The 14,218-nt window shown below is 35.4% G+C and overlaps 1 protein-coding gene across 1 annotated transcript in view; it reads right to left on the bottom strand.

Moving 5' to 3' along the window:
* Positions 1–14,218, bottom strand: part of Mys45A (SDA1 domain containing protein Mys45A) — a 143,658-nt gene that overhangs the window by 54,057 nt on the left and 75,383 nt on the right. The window contains exons 13-15 of the mRNA XM_089105436.1: positions 13,528–13,768; positions 11,078–11,261; positions 4,236–4,320 (exon numbers count right to left, since the gene is read on the bottom strand). Of these exons, the coding sequence (XP_088961562.1) occupies positions 4,236–4,320; positions 11,078–11,261; positions 13,528–13,768 (510 nt within the window). The remainder of the gene's footprint in view (positions 1–4,235; positions 4,321–11,077; positions 11,262–13,527; positions 13,769–14,218) is intronic.

The following is a 14,218-nucleotide window of genomic DNA, read 5'->3' as shown; positions in this document are numbered from 1 at the left end:
AGAGGAAATCAAACAGTTCGCGGTAAGGAACTGTAAGAAATGAAGGTAAAGAACGACGCTAAAACTTTAACCTGACAAAAATGATCCTAAATATGAAGAGACTACTACTCCTCTCTTTTTACACGTTTTACGTTACACGTTTGTATTTGGCTCGACTAAAAAATTTATTATAACATAACAAATGTAGGAAGCTGGTAATTGGAAGTGTTGTATTGTCTTTCAAAGCGTCTGAACAGAGAATTTGGGTGTTTTCAGACTTACTAAAGACCACTACGTATTACAGCAAATACACCCAGATAGCCACATTAATTCTTAGAACATTATGACAAAGAAGTACACGTTTGAAAAATATATCCTGGTCAATTATTTTGTATGTTAAATTTGAAGAGAATAAGGAGCGAGAGTTATACGTGTTGCCAGTCCCCTTCATATTCAGGGTAACTTGTGTCCCTTTAAAGTTCTGATGTTATTCTTTATTTTCGTCTGAAATAGCTTATTGTTTCTTCGAATGACTCTAATTTATTCAAAAGTCACATGTAATCAGGCTAGGAATAAAGAAAAGGAAAAAATACGGATCGTTGCCAACTGCCAACTTATTGCACAAATGAAAAGAAAGTCAGACAACATTCCAAGCTGAGAAAGTGTCAAGCTTTCTTTTTTTATGGACACTTTGCATATGCATTAATTCAACGGTTTGAAAAGGGATTCAATCAGTTTAACAGCTCGAGAAAGCCCTTCACTGCAGACCAAAAAAGGAATTGATAGCCGTTTCTTTTTAAGTTATATTTCAATATCTGGATTTATTAGCTAACCACAGCACCCACAAGGGGCTTAGGTGACAGAAACTCCTTCGTTAGGTGACTTACATGCCAGATTAATGTATCAAAACACTATAATAAAACACGTACATTTACTTAAAGATTTATTCTGTAATCGACACAAAAATACTACGATTTCACAAGTTTGCTAGACTATTTGAACCGATTAAATTTGTTAAACCTGGTGTCTATGGCCCATATGGCATAATAGTTTGTCTCTTGATCTTCAAAACCAACAAAACAACATAAAGATAGAGAGAAAGTGAACTCAGACTGACCCCCCCCTTCAGATTAGATGCATGAGTGCTTCCAGGAAATTACCAATTATTAAAATTGAAAGCCATAGCCGTAATTTTTCGTAGCAGACTAAATGAGCTACTTCCGTACTTCGGTCGTAAAAATTACCTCTATCTTAAATGGATTTTCCAACATTTTCCATTTGCAAGTTACTTTGGTTATGTTAAAGAAAAGGATAGCGAGATAAGGAAAAAGAGAAATGTAAAGTCCCATTCCCAAGCATCCATGAATCAAGCCACCATATTTCTTAGCCGAATAACCACTCTACCACGACTACAATCTCGTCAAAGCATTATGCCACATAATATTGACCATTTGACGAGCACCTCTTCTTCGCCCTATCCTCTCAAAAATACCTAAGTATTTGATCCAATTTTGCTTTATGCAACATAATCCCAGCTTAATTCCTGCCGTCATGCTTGTCTCTTTTTGCCAAGCAGGTCACTTGGTTTTGTAATCTGGACTTTTTTTCATCGCCAGTATTCAATCATAAAGATTGGCAGTTGGCATCTCCCCATTAGGCTTTATTTTTTAAAGTACCATTAAACAGTTGAAAGTTAAAGTCCAAGAATGTTCTTCCTTCTTTCTTAGTGCTCATGCTCCTATTGACTAGGCTATTCTGGCTAGTGCCCAAATGCTTAGAGCTAATGTCTTGCTAATATCTAAAAAATTCTACGTTTTCCCCTTATCATTTTTCTTTAGCTTTCCCGTTTCTTTAGTTGATCAAAAACGCTTTGTACTTCGGAATGTTACATTTTAAATATTTGCCAGAAGCGTTTCGTACTTCATCATTAAAATGACTATAAGCAATTATTCTGCAAAATGTGTTCAATATCCTACTTTTTTAGTGCACAACCTTCTTCGCCGTTCTTATGTACGATCACAACTGTTGTTTTAAAAACCCACAACTTTGTTCAGATTCTTCCTCCCTTCTGTTCCACTCTAAGCAGAGCAAAATAAAACCTTGTAATTTTGATATTCAAATTTGTAAAGCTTCTCTCCATATCTGCCTTTAGTTGTAAATCAACCCAAAACAAACAAACCAATCTACTTTTTTAATTGTTTCATTAATTACCTTGATAATGTCTAGAGTGAAACGCATCACATGCCTCTGAGAAATCAGAAAGGTAGAAAGCTATGAAATGCCGAGTCAGATTTATGAGAGAGAGGTATTAATGTGAAGAAAAAGACAGTGAATTATGATGAAATAGACTACAAAAAAGTAGTGAGTCTTAGAGTAAAAAATAAAGAAGAAAGAAATGTGATGGATTTTTTCTTTTCAGGATTACGTGAGAAGGAAATTAAATAATATTACAAGGAAGTGTTCAATATAAATATATATATATACTATATATATATATATATATATATATATATATATATATATATATATATATATATATATATATATATATATATATATATATATTTGTAAAATAAGTTTTTGTAACAAAATGTTTTTGGAAAAAAAGGCTCCTGAAGCACCACGGATTCTAGATAAAATCAACAAACGCAGCTAATTTCTGCTGTTAGAGATTAAAATATTTCTTCTATTTTGAACAACAATATTTAAAACAATACCTTTAGTTTTTTGGAAAACATATGGCCCCGCGCCAAAAAACCTAGCAATCTTGGCAGAAAAACCACCCATCCCTGTTAGGAGTTAGCTAAAGTCACTAACATAACAGTGTATCTTAGGCGGATTTGGTACATAACATAGCATACAGATTTCAATTATTATTGCAATACGGATTTCGAAATACAATGACAAAAACAGATTAATGTTTCCATTATAAAGGCTTTAAGCAACTAGCTCCGTTTTTTTATTTTGTTGAGATTCTACGGTCTAAACACTTAAAATTCCAAAGACTGAAGGATCAAAAGTAATGACTCACGTGAGCTACAACACGCCTAATTTGAATCCCAAGACAAAGTAAAAGAACATACAACAAGTAAAAGATCATAAAACCTTAAAGGAACGAAAAAAACAATTAACATAGAAGAAGAAGGAATCAGGCAAGGCTGTACCTAGGATTTTTTTTCGGAGGGGATTTTACTAAGAAATATATTTTTTATTTGGCGGGGGGGGGGGTTTACACAAAAAACCTCAAAAAACGCATATAACATTTGTTTATTTCCATTTTTGTTATGTTTTTACTAATCAGACAAACATTTGGGGGGGGGGGTTCAAACCCCCTAGCCCCTCACCCCCGGGATACGGCCTTTGAATCAGGTCACGAGATATTTCAATACTGAAAATAAAACCCATTCGTAGTGCTGTGATGAAGGAAACACAATTTCGAGGGCACGGAACTCTCGAAGACCCTTAACGGGATTTAATGGGATTAAGAATGCACGGAAAATGGAATGTCAGGGCGGTTAGTCAAGGCGGAAACACGGCCGTATAAAGCCAACAGCTTAAAAAAGAAGGAACCAAAGAATTTCAACGCTGGTATTTCTTCTCTTGGTCCCTTATTTATTGAATCTTGCATTTGGAGCACTTCTACACATTGAGTGACCAAAATCAAAAGGGCATTATGCAAATTTAGGGTTTTGAGCAAGATGCACCTTGTGGCGGTTATTCACATTGCTATAATAACTGTCCACGGCAGACCACTGTTTCCTTGTTTTGGCTTGGAAACGTGTATAGATACCCACGAAGTACTATCAATTCATATAAAACTAGGTGTCATATAGAACTGTGGACAAACAGAATTTTGTAACCTGTAGGTTCAGTCAAGGTTGACAGAACTGTTTTTGAACGGATCTAGGAGACACCCCAACCCCTTAACCCTTAGGGTTGGGTTCGTTGGAAAGTTTTCTGGCCAATTCTGGTTCTCCAAAAGGCAAAACTACCAAAAGTAAAATGCAGTATCGCGATTAAGGAACAACCAGATCTTTCCTTCTTTATTTATCCCATAATTTTTAATTATTTACCCTTGTGACTTTAAACTACCATGGTAAAAAATTTATGTCTTACCTTTATTAAGTTTATATTAAACGTGATTCATGTCTTTTGAAAAAAAGGTGATTTGGAGAAACTTAAGAAATATGAGGCGCTACAATATAAAATAAAAGAGATTTTCTCCTTCAACGGTAACAAATAAAAATTCCACTCACCATTACAGTAGCTAGTCGAGACTCTTTGTCGTGTCTTCTTTTCTTATGCACACGTTCAATAGCGTCTAAGGATACCAGCTCTGATCTAAGTAAAAAGAATAATTCATAAAATCATCATAATTAAAACAAGCAACTAAAGAGTAGGGCATCATTTTTTACACCAACAATTTTTAGGTAAATTAAAACAGGTTCAAAAATCCTGAAAAAGAGAAAAAGTAGCACTATGTAGTATACTTATATCTACTATGGTATACTATTGTGGTAAGTAGGCTACTATTACCTTTCATCCATCAAACAAAAGAACATACATCACAGGATATTTTTTAATTAACAAAAAAACGTATAGACAACTATTATTGCACCTCGTCTCCAGAGGGAAAACATTGAAATGAACACTCCCAGAAAAGAGAGTACATCAAGACAAAAATGAGGAGTCCACAATTCTCAAACAGTGTCTAAAAAAAATGTCTTTTTCCTAGTTCAAGAGATGAGATCAACAAGTCCATCAGTTATTCTATTCCTCCTTTAAACATTGAAATAACCCTCTGTGTTATACAATCTACACTCTCTATCGTAAGTGTGCACAGTCGAAAGTTTAGAGACGGACAAGAAGTTTTTCACAGAAGAAATAAAATCAAGAGGGAGAACAAGAACCAGATGGATATAAAAAATAAAAAAAGATAGTGAAGCATAAAGAAATTTCGTTTCAAGGCAGAACACCTGGGTTTTGCACTTATTTACACGTTTTTTCCCCCACAAAATTTTCCCGGAAGGATGAATATATTAGACAAAATATAGGCATAAATTCTTTATTATTCCTCGGTATATTGATGTAAGTTATTTATCCTAGCTATTATTAATCTTCTTTTTAGTTAGTCAGTAGATATTTCATAGAAATTAATTAAAAAAAACTTTCCGTAAAAGAAGTTTTTCAAAGAAAAGTAAAGGCCATTTTAAACTTAAGACCAACAGATAAAAATAACTGTTAAAATTCAAACCCAAAAACGACCAGAAATTACTATTAAAGAATAAATGAAACCCAAAACGAACAGAAATTAAATAAACAATCATAGCAAAAAACATACAACAAGTAATAATATAAATGAAAAAAAGCAAGTAAATTACTTAAAGCAAGTAATGTTTAAACTGAATATACAAATCAAGTATATTTGTATGTAAATTTAATATACAAATATTAAAATTACAGCAAAATTTTGAAATGATGCGCTTTCAGTGATTAATATCATTATACATCAAATATTCAGTTTAATTTATTAGTTCTTTCCAAGATTGTTCAAGACGAATATAGTTTCACTACAAACAAGAGTATAGATACTGCCCCCTTCCTTAGATGCAAAAACCTAAAGCCTACTGCGTCATTGGCGCTTCACTGAAAACGAATTATATTACAAATATTTTCTTTTCGAGTTCTTAAAACATTGAAAATGAAAATAAAAATTAAAGTAAAAAAAAAAAAAATTGAACGGATAGATCTTTCAACAATTAATTTCATTATATATACAATATTCAATTTGATTTTGTTCATACTTTCCAACACTGTCCAAGACACCTATGGTTTTCAGTAAAGTGCCCGTGACGCAGTGGGTCTTAGACTGTTGCAGTGAAAGAAAGAGGTAATACCCTACCTCTTGTTTGGAGTGATTTTCGTCTGTTTCAAGCTTGATTTGAATATTCAACTTAAGCATTAATCACTTTAAGATTTGTTTATTCATTTATATTATTACTTGTTGTATGTTTTTTTGCTATGATTGTTTATTTAATTTCTGTTCGTTTGGGTTTCATTTATTCTTTAATACCGTAGTAATTTCTGGTCGTTATAGGTTTGAATTTTAACAGGTATTTGTGTCTGCTGATCTTAAGTTGAAAATGGCCTTTACTTTTCTTTGAAAAACCTCTTTTACAGAAAGTTTCCGGAGGTTCAACCCCGGAAGCATAGTTATTTGGCCTTTGAACTTTTTTGAACAAAATATCGATCTCAAAATTTTGACCGGATACCCTTTGAAAAAGTCGGACGTGAACTAGTTGCATATTGATCACTTTTGACTCTTAAAAAAGAACTAGAAGTTTTAATTTTCGATCAGATGAGCCCCCTCCAAAGTTAATTAGACCACCCCATCCACAAAAACTTATATTATAATAATAGGCAACTTACATAACTTACAATCCTTGCCCTTGGGGCTATGGAGGATTTCTTAACCCCTAAGTTATAGTAATTTGAATTTTGGAATATTTTGAACAAAATGGCTATTTGAAAATTTTCATAAAATGCATTTTGGGGAAAAGGCACAAGCGGGGGGGGGGGGTGTTACTTTTTAATCACTTTCGATTCTGAAAATTCCCATTTGCACTGCAAATGTGAAGATATTAGGGCTCGGATTTAATACTAGGGCGTGTCTCATTTTGGGACTCTCAAAAGTTTATACGACCACCTCTTCCATTAAAACCTTATATGCCCACGCAGCATAAGTTACAGCCCCTCCCCCGGGCTCTCGGGGGGGGGAGGATATGTTGACCCCGAAGTTTTAGTTATCTGATGGTTGGACTACTTCAACCAAACTGGCAATCTCAAAATTTTGATCGGATGTATTTAAAAAAAAAAGGTGTGTGTGTGTGTGTGTGTGGGTAGATTTCCTACAATCCCCTGTGAATCATAAAAAGGAAACAAGAAATTTCAATTTCCAATCAAATGAACCACTTCTGAAGTTCATACAACCTCTCTTTACACAAAAACCTTATATATCCAGGGGCATAACTTAAAACACTTGCCCCCAGGTCCTGGGGGTTTGTGCCAACCTCGGAGTTTTTGTAATCTGATGTTTGAACTATTTTTAACAAAATGACTATCTCAAAATTTTTATCATATGGGTTTGGGGAAAAACGGGCGTGGGAGGGGAGGGGGGTAATTGTCCTTTGATTTCTTTAGACTCTATAAAAGTATACTAGAACTTTCAATCTTAAATCAAATGAGCCCTGTCTGAAGTTTATACGAGCATCCATTCTATAAGAACCACATATGCTCCCAGGGCATAACTTACAACACTTGTCCCAGGGCCCTGGGGGGTTGTGTCGACCCAGGAGTTTTAATATCTGATGTTTGAACTATTTTTAACAAAATGACCATCTCAAAATTTTTATCGGATGGGTTTGGGGGAAAAAGGCTTCGAGGGGAAGGGAATAGTTACCCTTCGATCTCTTTTAACTCTGAGAAAGGGATCTAGAACTTTCAATTTCCCATTAAACAAGCCCTTTCTGAAGTTTATACGAGCATCCCTTCTATAAGAACCATGTTTGCCCCCCAGGGCATAACTTACAGGGAAAAGGCTAGCTGCCCTCCGATCACTTTTGACTCTTAAAAAGTGAACTACAGTTTTCAATTTCCAATCAAATGAGCTCTCTCTGAAGTTTATATGAGCATCCCTTCCATAAGAACCATATATGTCTCCAGGGCATAATTTACAACGCCTGCCCCCGGGGGTTTGTGTCGACACCAGAGTTTTTGCTATCAGATGTTTGAACTATTTAAAAAAAAATGGCTATCACAAAATTTTTATCGGATGGGTTTGGGGAAAAGGGGCGTGGGGGACGGGGGGGGGGTGCAAGTTGCCCTTGGATCTCTTTTGATTCTTAAAAAGTGAACTAGAACTTTGAATTTTCAGTCAAATGAGCCTTCTCTTAAGTTTATACGAGCATCCATTCCATAAGAGACATATATGCTCCCAGGGCATAACTTTAAACGGAAGCTATGGAAGCTAAGGGAAGCTAGCTGCCCTTCGATCACTTTTGACTCTTAAAAAGTGAACTATAACTTTCAATTTCCAATCAAATGAGCCCTCTCTGAAGTTTATACGAGCATCCCTTCCATAACAATTATACATGCCCCCAGGGCATAAGAAGCAACCCCTGCCCCGGGCCCTGGGGGGCTGTGTCGACACCGGAGTTTTTGTTATCTAAACTTTGAACTACTTTAAAAAAAAGGCCAATCTCAAAATTTTTATCTCATGCATTTGTGGTAAAATGACAGAGGCGGTGGGGGATAGCTCCCCTCCGATCACTTTTGATTTATAAAAGTGGACAAGAACTTTCAATTTCCACTAAAATCAGTCCTCTTGGAAGTCTACGCGAATACTCCTTCCATAAGAAACATATATGCCCCCCAGGGAATCACTAACAACGCCTGCCTCGGGCCCTTGGGGGGTTGTCTCGACACCCGAGTTTTTATTATCTGACCTTTGAATTATTTTTAACAAAATGGCATTCTCAAAATTTTTATCTGATGCAATTGGAGAAAAGGGGCGTGAGGGAGGGGGGGCCCTAATTATCCTCCGACCTCTTTTGACTCTAAAAAAAGTAAGCTAGAACTTTTAATATCCAAGCAACTGAGCCCTCTCTGAAGTTTTTACGAGCATCCCTTCTATAAGAACCATATTTACATACATTCTTAGACCACGCTGGCTATACATAACAAAAAAAGGTTTTCACCTTTTTTAATTTTATTTTTCATTTTGTTATTTTCTTTCCTCTCTGAGTTTCATTTGTCAAGAACCATATTTGCCCCCAGGGCATAACTTACAACGCCTGTCCCCGGGCCCTGGGGGTTTGTGTCAACCCCGGAGTTTTTGTCATATGATCTTTGAACGATTTAAAAAAAAATGGCTACCTCAAAATTTTTATCAGATGTATTTGGGCAAAAAGGGCGGGGCGGGGGCTAGTTGCCCTCCGATCACTTTTGACTCTTAAAAAGGGCACTAAAACTCTCGATTTCCAATCGAATGACGCCCCTTTGAAGTTTATACGACGACCCCTTCCATATGAAGTGCCTCTAAAAAAAAATAATAATAATAAAACATTGGAGCTGTATGGCCTTTACTATAGGCAACGTTATAGCGTTGCCTTTGATCACTGGATTGGATGCTATTGTCATAGATAGTTTTTAGAATTGAAATTTTCGATTTTGACAATTTGTGAATAAATATAAGAAAAATAGTCCTTTTATTTATGAATGGCTCAAAGATCCAGTTTCCAAAAATTAAACTCTTTATCAGAAGATAATGGCCTTGAAACAAGAAAACTGAATCAAAGAACAAGATAAGGAAAAGAACAATTCTATTTTAAGATCCAAGGTCTAAAAGATATTCCTCAAGAAACAATCTTACTGGATTTAATTCGTAATTTTCCATAGCACCCAAGCAATCCCTAATCTAGAACATCAACACTGTACTGCACAACGGGTAACGGCTTTTCATCCTCACAACAGAGTCAATCAATTAATCAATCAATCAATTTTATTCAATCAATAAACTCAACAAAATACACTTCAATATAAACTCCCCCGTAAGACTCTATGGCCAGGAAAAAAACAGGGGAACTTTTCCCCTGTCTACTTTTGTTTTTGCCTGATCCTAAAGGCAAACAAGTACTTCTCACAACTGATATAGCAGTAAAGCAGCTTAAGTTAGATAATACCTTTCCAATTTTTGCCAGTTAACTGCTCTCAAATACAAGGAACTTTTTGCCACCGAATATCAGGCTTTTTAAAAAAAAAAGCTTAAAACAAAATTTACAAGTCATTATTGGAGGCAACGGTGCTTTTTTCCAAGACGTATGGAAATTATAGACGAAACCCTGAAACTTGGGGGAGAGGGTCTCCCCCAAGTTTCCATACATTTACAAGTCATTATTGGAGGCAACGGTGCTTTTTTCCAAGACGTACGGAAATTATAGACGAAACCCTAAAACTTGGGGGAGAGGGTCTACACCCGAAGCCCTTTTCTCCCCTCCATCGTAGATGTAACGATATCCGCAATTCCCACAGATTGCCTAAGAGTACGTGACTCTAATTTCAATTTCAGGAATGCTACCCTTGGATTGTTTTGTGATGCAAGTTGTAGAGTGGTTTAAATTCTGTAACGTCTCACACAGTTTTCATAATGATTTCTTTTCATAACTGATTAAGCTTATTTTTTCAGGGCATGTCTAAGGTATAATTTCTCTTTTTGTCACCATTACATCTTTAAAATAATGGTGTGAATTTGTTCAAAATACGTAATAAAAGATACAGATACGTTGGTAAAATTAACTCCTAAGTAAGCACCTAAGTTGATGATAATAGTCATCAACTGATATCGATGATAATAGTCATCGATGATAATAGTCATAACCTGATAATAGTAATCTATCTACTAGGACTAACGGCAAATAGTTACTCTCTATCTCAATACATATCGACTATCTCTTGAGTTAATTAGCAACTAGACTAACTCAAAACATAGTTGATATGCGTTGTCGAAGAAGATTGTTCGCCAATTTACACGTTAATTAGACATGCTAAGCAAGTTTCATCTTTGTACTCAACGATATCAATGTGCAGGTAGTATGATGACAATTGTGACACTAATGTAATGAATACATAAAATAATAATAGCAATGATAAAGGGGCAACAGCAACAGCACAGCAATTACGTTTTCCACATTGTTTTGACAATAAAATAATTTCAAGTTAGATAAACTGGGTCAAGCACAAAAAGAAGAAATACGCACATACAGAGTAAAATAGGGAACGAAAATAACTTCTGGAATTAGGGCCTCATTTTCTACCATACACACTGCAGTTATAATATGAAATGTCACCGTACAAGGCATAGAAATACCTCGAAATATCGGGAGGAGAAAGGAGAATCACCCAAAAAAGGAACGGTACGAAAAAATATAAATCATTTTGGCTCAGGGCATCAGCTGACATAGATATAGTTAATTTTCCAGCTCGAAGCAAAATCATTGCGGCTAGTGTGATGATTATATCAAACTGGGATTACAATACTAACCTTTCAAATTTCTCTTCATCTTCTATCTTCCGCTTATTGTTGTTGTTTTTGGTAACATCCACTTGCTTTCTAACTTGAGCTGCATCAATTTTGGCAAAGTCTTTATCCGTCAAAATCCGGCTAATGCTTATCATGGCTGCCTTTTCCTGCTTCTCTTTTAGCATTTCCAGATTCTTGGATTTGCCTAAAAAATTGAATGCCATCTAATGTTGTCAGAATGAAACTGAGCTGAGTAAAAAATGATAAACTAATGATAAACTAAAGCTTATCATGGCTGCCTTTTCCTGCTTCTCTTTTAGCATTTCCAGATTCTTGGATTTGCCTAAAAAATTGAATGCCATCTAATGTTGTCAGAATGAAACTGAGCTGAGTAAAAAATGATAAACTAATGATAAACTAACGCTTATCATGGCTGCCTTTTCCTGCTTCTCTTTTAGCATTCCAAGATTCTTGGATTTGCCTAAAAAATTGAATGCCATCTAATGTTGTCAGAATGAAACTGAGCTGAGTAAAAAAGAGTACGTTCCGCATCTCTTCTATGAAGTCGGTTTAAATGATTATTATTTGTAAAATCTTAGCTTGAAAAAGCGGCAACACGTTTTATCGACACATAGTAACACAGAGTTGTCCATCTAAAGTTTTATTATCATCAAATATTGATGATCCCAATACTTGAGATGACTATGTAATACCGTTACTTTTCGGTCTTTGCACTGACTGATTTTTATTCGTAAGATTATGTCTTTTATTGTGCCTATTTCAAGGTTACAAGGGCAAAGACTTTGTCAAATGTCAGCGACCGAAAATGAACTGTTTCAAAATATAAAACGGTTTTTGGTACAAGTACTGAAATTGCTGGAGGACCATATGGCCAAATAAAATTCAATTTTCACTCTATCCATTGCATATAATATAGTTGCATCCAAAGAGCCTATGGTAAGTATAAGTTAATTTTAATATGGTAGGAAGCCATACCACTTGTTACTATTAATGCTAATTAAGCAACGTGGGACACACCGGAGAATTAAACAAATGTAATCTACTTGACAAGTTGGAAATAGAACGCTCAAGAACCATATGAGGGAAGAAAAGAAATAATTCTATTAAAAAGGGAAGGAAAAATTCTTCAAATAAAGGATACTGGGAAACTCGGGATAGCCAATATTTGTTTTCCTAATATATACGTGCTAGCAACTTCCTTTCTATCGAAAATAGTCTCCAGGGTTTTTGATGAGAATTTCAGGAATTAGACGAAAATCGGGGGTCTTTGTCCAATCTGAATTTTCCGCACATTTCTTGGATTAACGTTGAACACTGCACGGGACGAAAAAGCATATACCATTTTTTTTTCCAGAAGCATATTTCTAGGAAAAAGGAGAAGGAGCCCAATAATGCTTGATTTCCTTTGTTTTCCAAAGTCCTTTTAGTTAAAGAAAACAATAAATCAGGAAGGGATACTTCTACTGGACCAGGACACCCAACGAGGAATCTAAGAAGGTTCTTCCAATTCCGTATTTCCTGCTTCATCTACTATTATGCTGCCTATTTTTTTTAATTATAAAAACACCGTACGATTTTGAAGAAAACTATTCCACCCCTCCAAAATTGACTCAAGGATCCCTTAGAATAATTTTAAAATTTCGGCCTAAAACACAAATTTTTGTGACGTCAAAACCTCATCTCTGCGCAGTTGTTCCTAACCTTTCCTAAAGATCAGACTCGCAATCCTATGTACTGAATGTATCACAAAAAAACTCAATAATTTCAAACAATTAAATCCAGCAAATAAATGGTAAACAAACATGAATTGGTCAGCATAGACTGTTCAAACATGAGAAATGAAACTCATCGTACTTAAATGCAGAATACCTCAACCCAATTTGTATTTTTTCGACCACACATCTCAATGCATCTAATTTAGTAGGGGTAACAAAAGAAGGGTCCTAGAAATGATCGCTTGAAGGATCATCTGAGGATAAAAAAAAGAGAACAGGCTCATTTAGCGACGAGCCTGATTGGCTACCAACGAGGTAGATATACATGACTAGAGTATCAACAAAGGATTATGTATGGATCGAGAGTCTATGAATCCACCTTGCGTATCGGCATGGTATTAAAAGAATTTCTGTGTTACAAAAACATAGAAAAACGTTAAAAAAGTTTCAAAACTAAATAAACCTTATATAATCAAGAAGAAAGGAATCATTCGCAGGAACTTTTACAATCTGGGGAGCCTAAGTTGGAGCATACAGACCATGTAAGCTTGGATTGTTTGATCCCCCTCATGTTGTTGTAAACATTGCAGCCCTTAACCTTCGTTATTATTAGCATTGTAAATACTCAAAATATGTCCTGTCAAAACAGGACTCCCATTCTCTGCTGCTGTTTAAAGGGCTGGGCAGCCATACATCTGCTGCTGAGTAAAAATCGAGGATAAAATATTATCGAACCATGTTTTATTTTTCTCTTTTTGTCCTTAGGCTTGTGTCTATCATCATCCTTTTCTTTTTCCACATTATCCTCTTCATTTTCTATTTTCTCATCTTCTTCTTCATCTGAGTCCTCGTCTTCAACATCTGTGTCAATTGGATCAGACAGAGCGTCATCGCTTTCCTCTAGAATGTCTGCGTCATGACTTAAATCGACCCAAGAACCCTCAGAACCAGCATCCGATTCATCATCAGATTCCTCCTACGAAAAAGATTAAATAAACTTAATAAATATTCGTCACATAAAAACAAGATGTCCCCTTACAGTGGAAACGCACGAAAAAGTTTATTTCAGAGGGGTTATAAATTAAAAAAAAGCCGAAAATAGGCGAGTTACATAGAAAATATAAGATATTTATTATAAGAAACAGACATACAAAGCTCAAAATTTCAGAAAGGAGGGACGACGAGACCTCAAAGGCCCAACTCAGAGAAATTACCACACCCTACTCCTTTTGTGGGCGTCCTCACCTTGTTGAACGCAGGTTTTAGCCACTTACACAAAGAAAAGTAAACAATCTGGTGGGTTCTGCAAATAACTATGCGATTAAATAATCACATTCTGTTTCTTGCACTGAAAACTCATTGAGTTCTTGATAAAATGATACAAATTTTAGTATATTGAACCGTTCCTTAATTTCCCTAGAAATAT

Source organism: Artemia sp. Qi Xiang Cuo, chromosome 19 (assembly GCF_049724085.1).
Source record: "Artemia sp. Qi Xiang Cuo chromosome 19, ASM4972408v1, whole genome shotgun sequence".
Taxonomy (NCBI): Eukaryota; Metazoa; Arthropoda; class Branchiopoda; order Anostraca; family Artemiidae; genus Artemia; species Artemia sp. Qi Xiang Cuo.
Note: the sequence above shows the minus strand (reverse complement) of the source record. Positions and strands in the feature narration are given on the sequence as shown.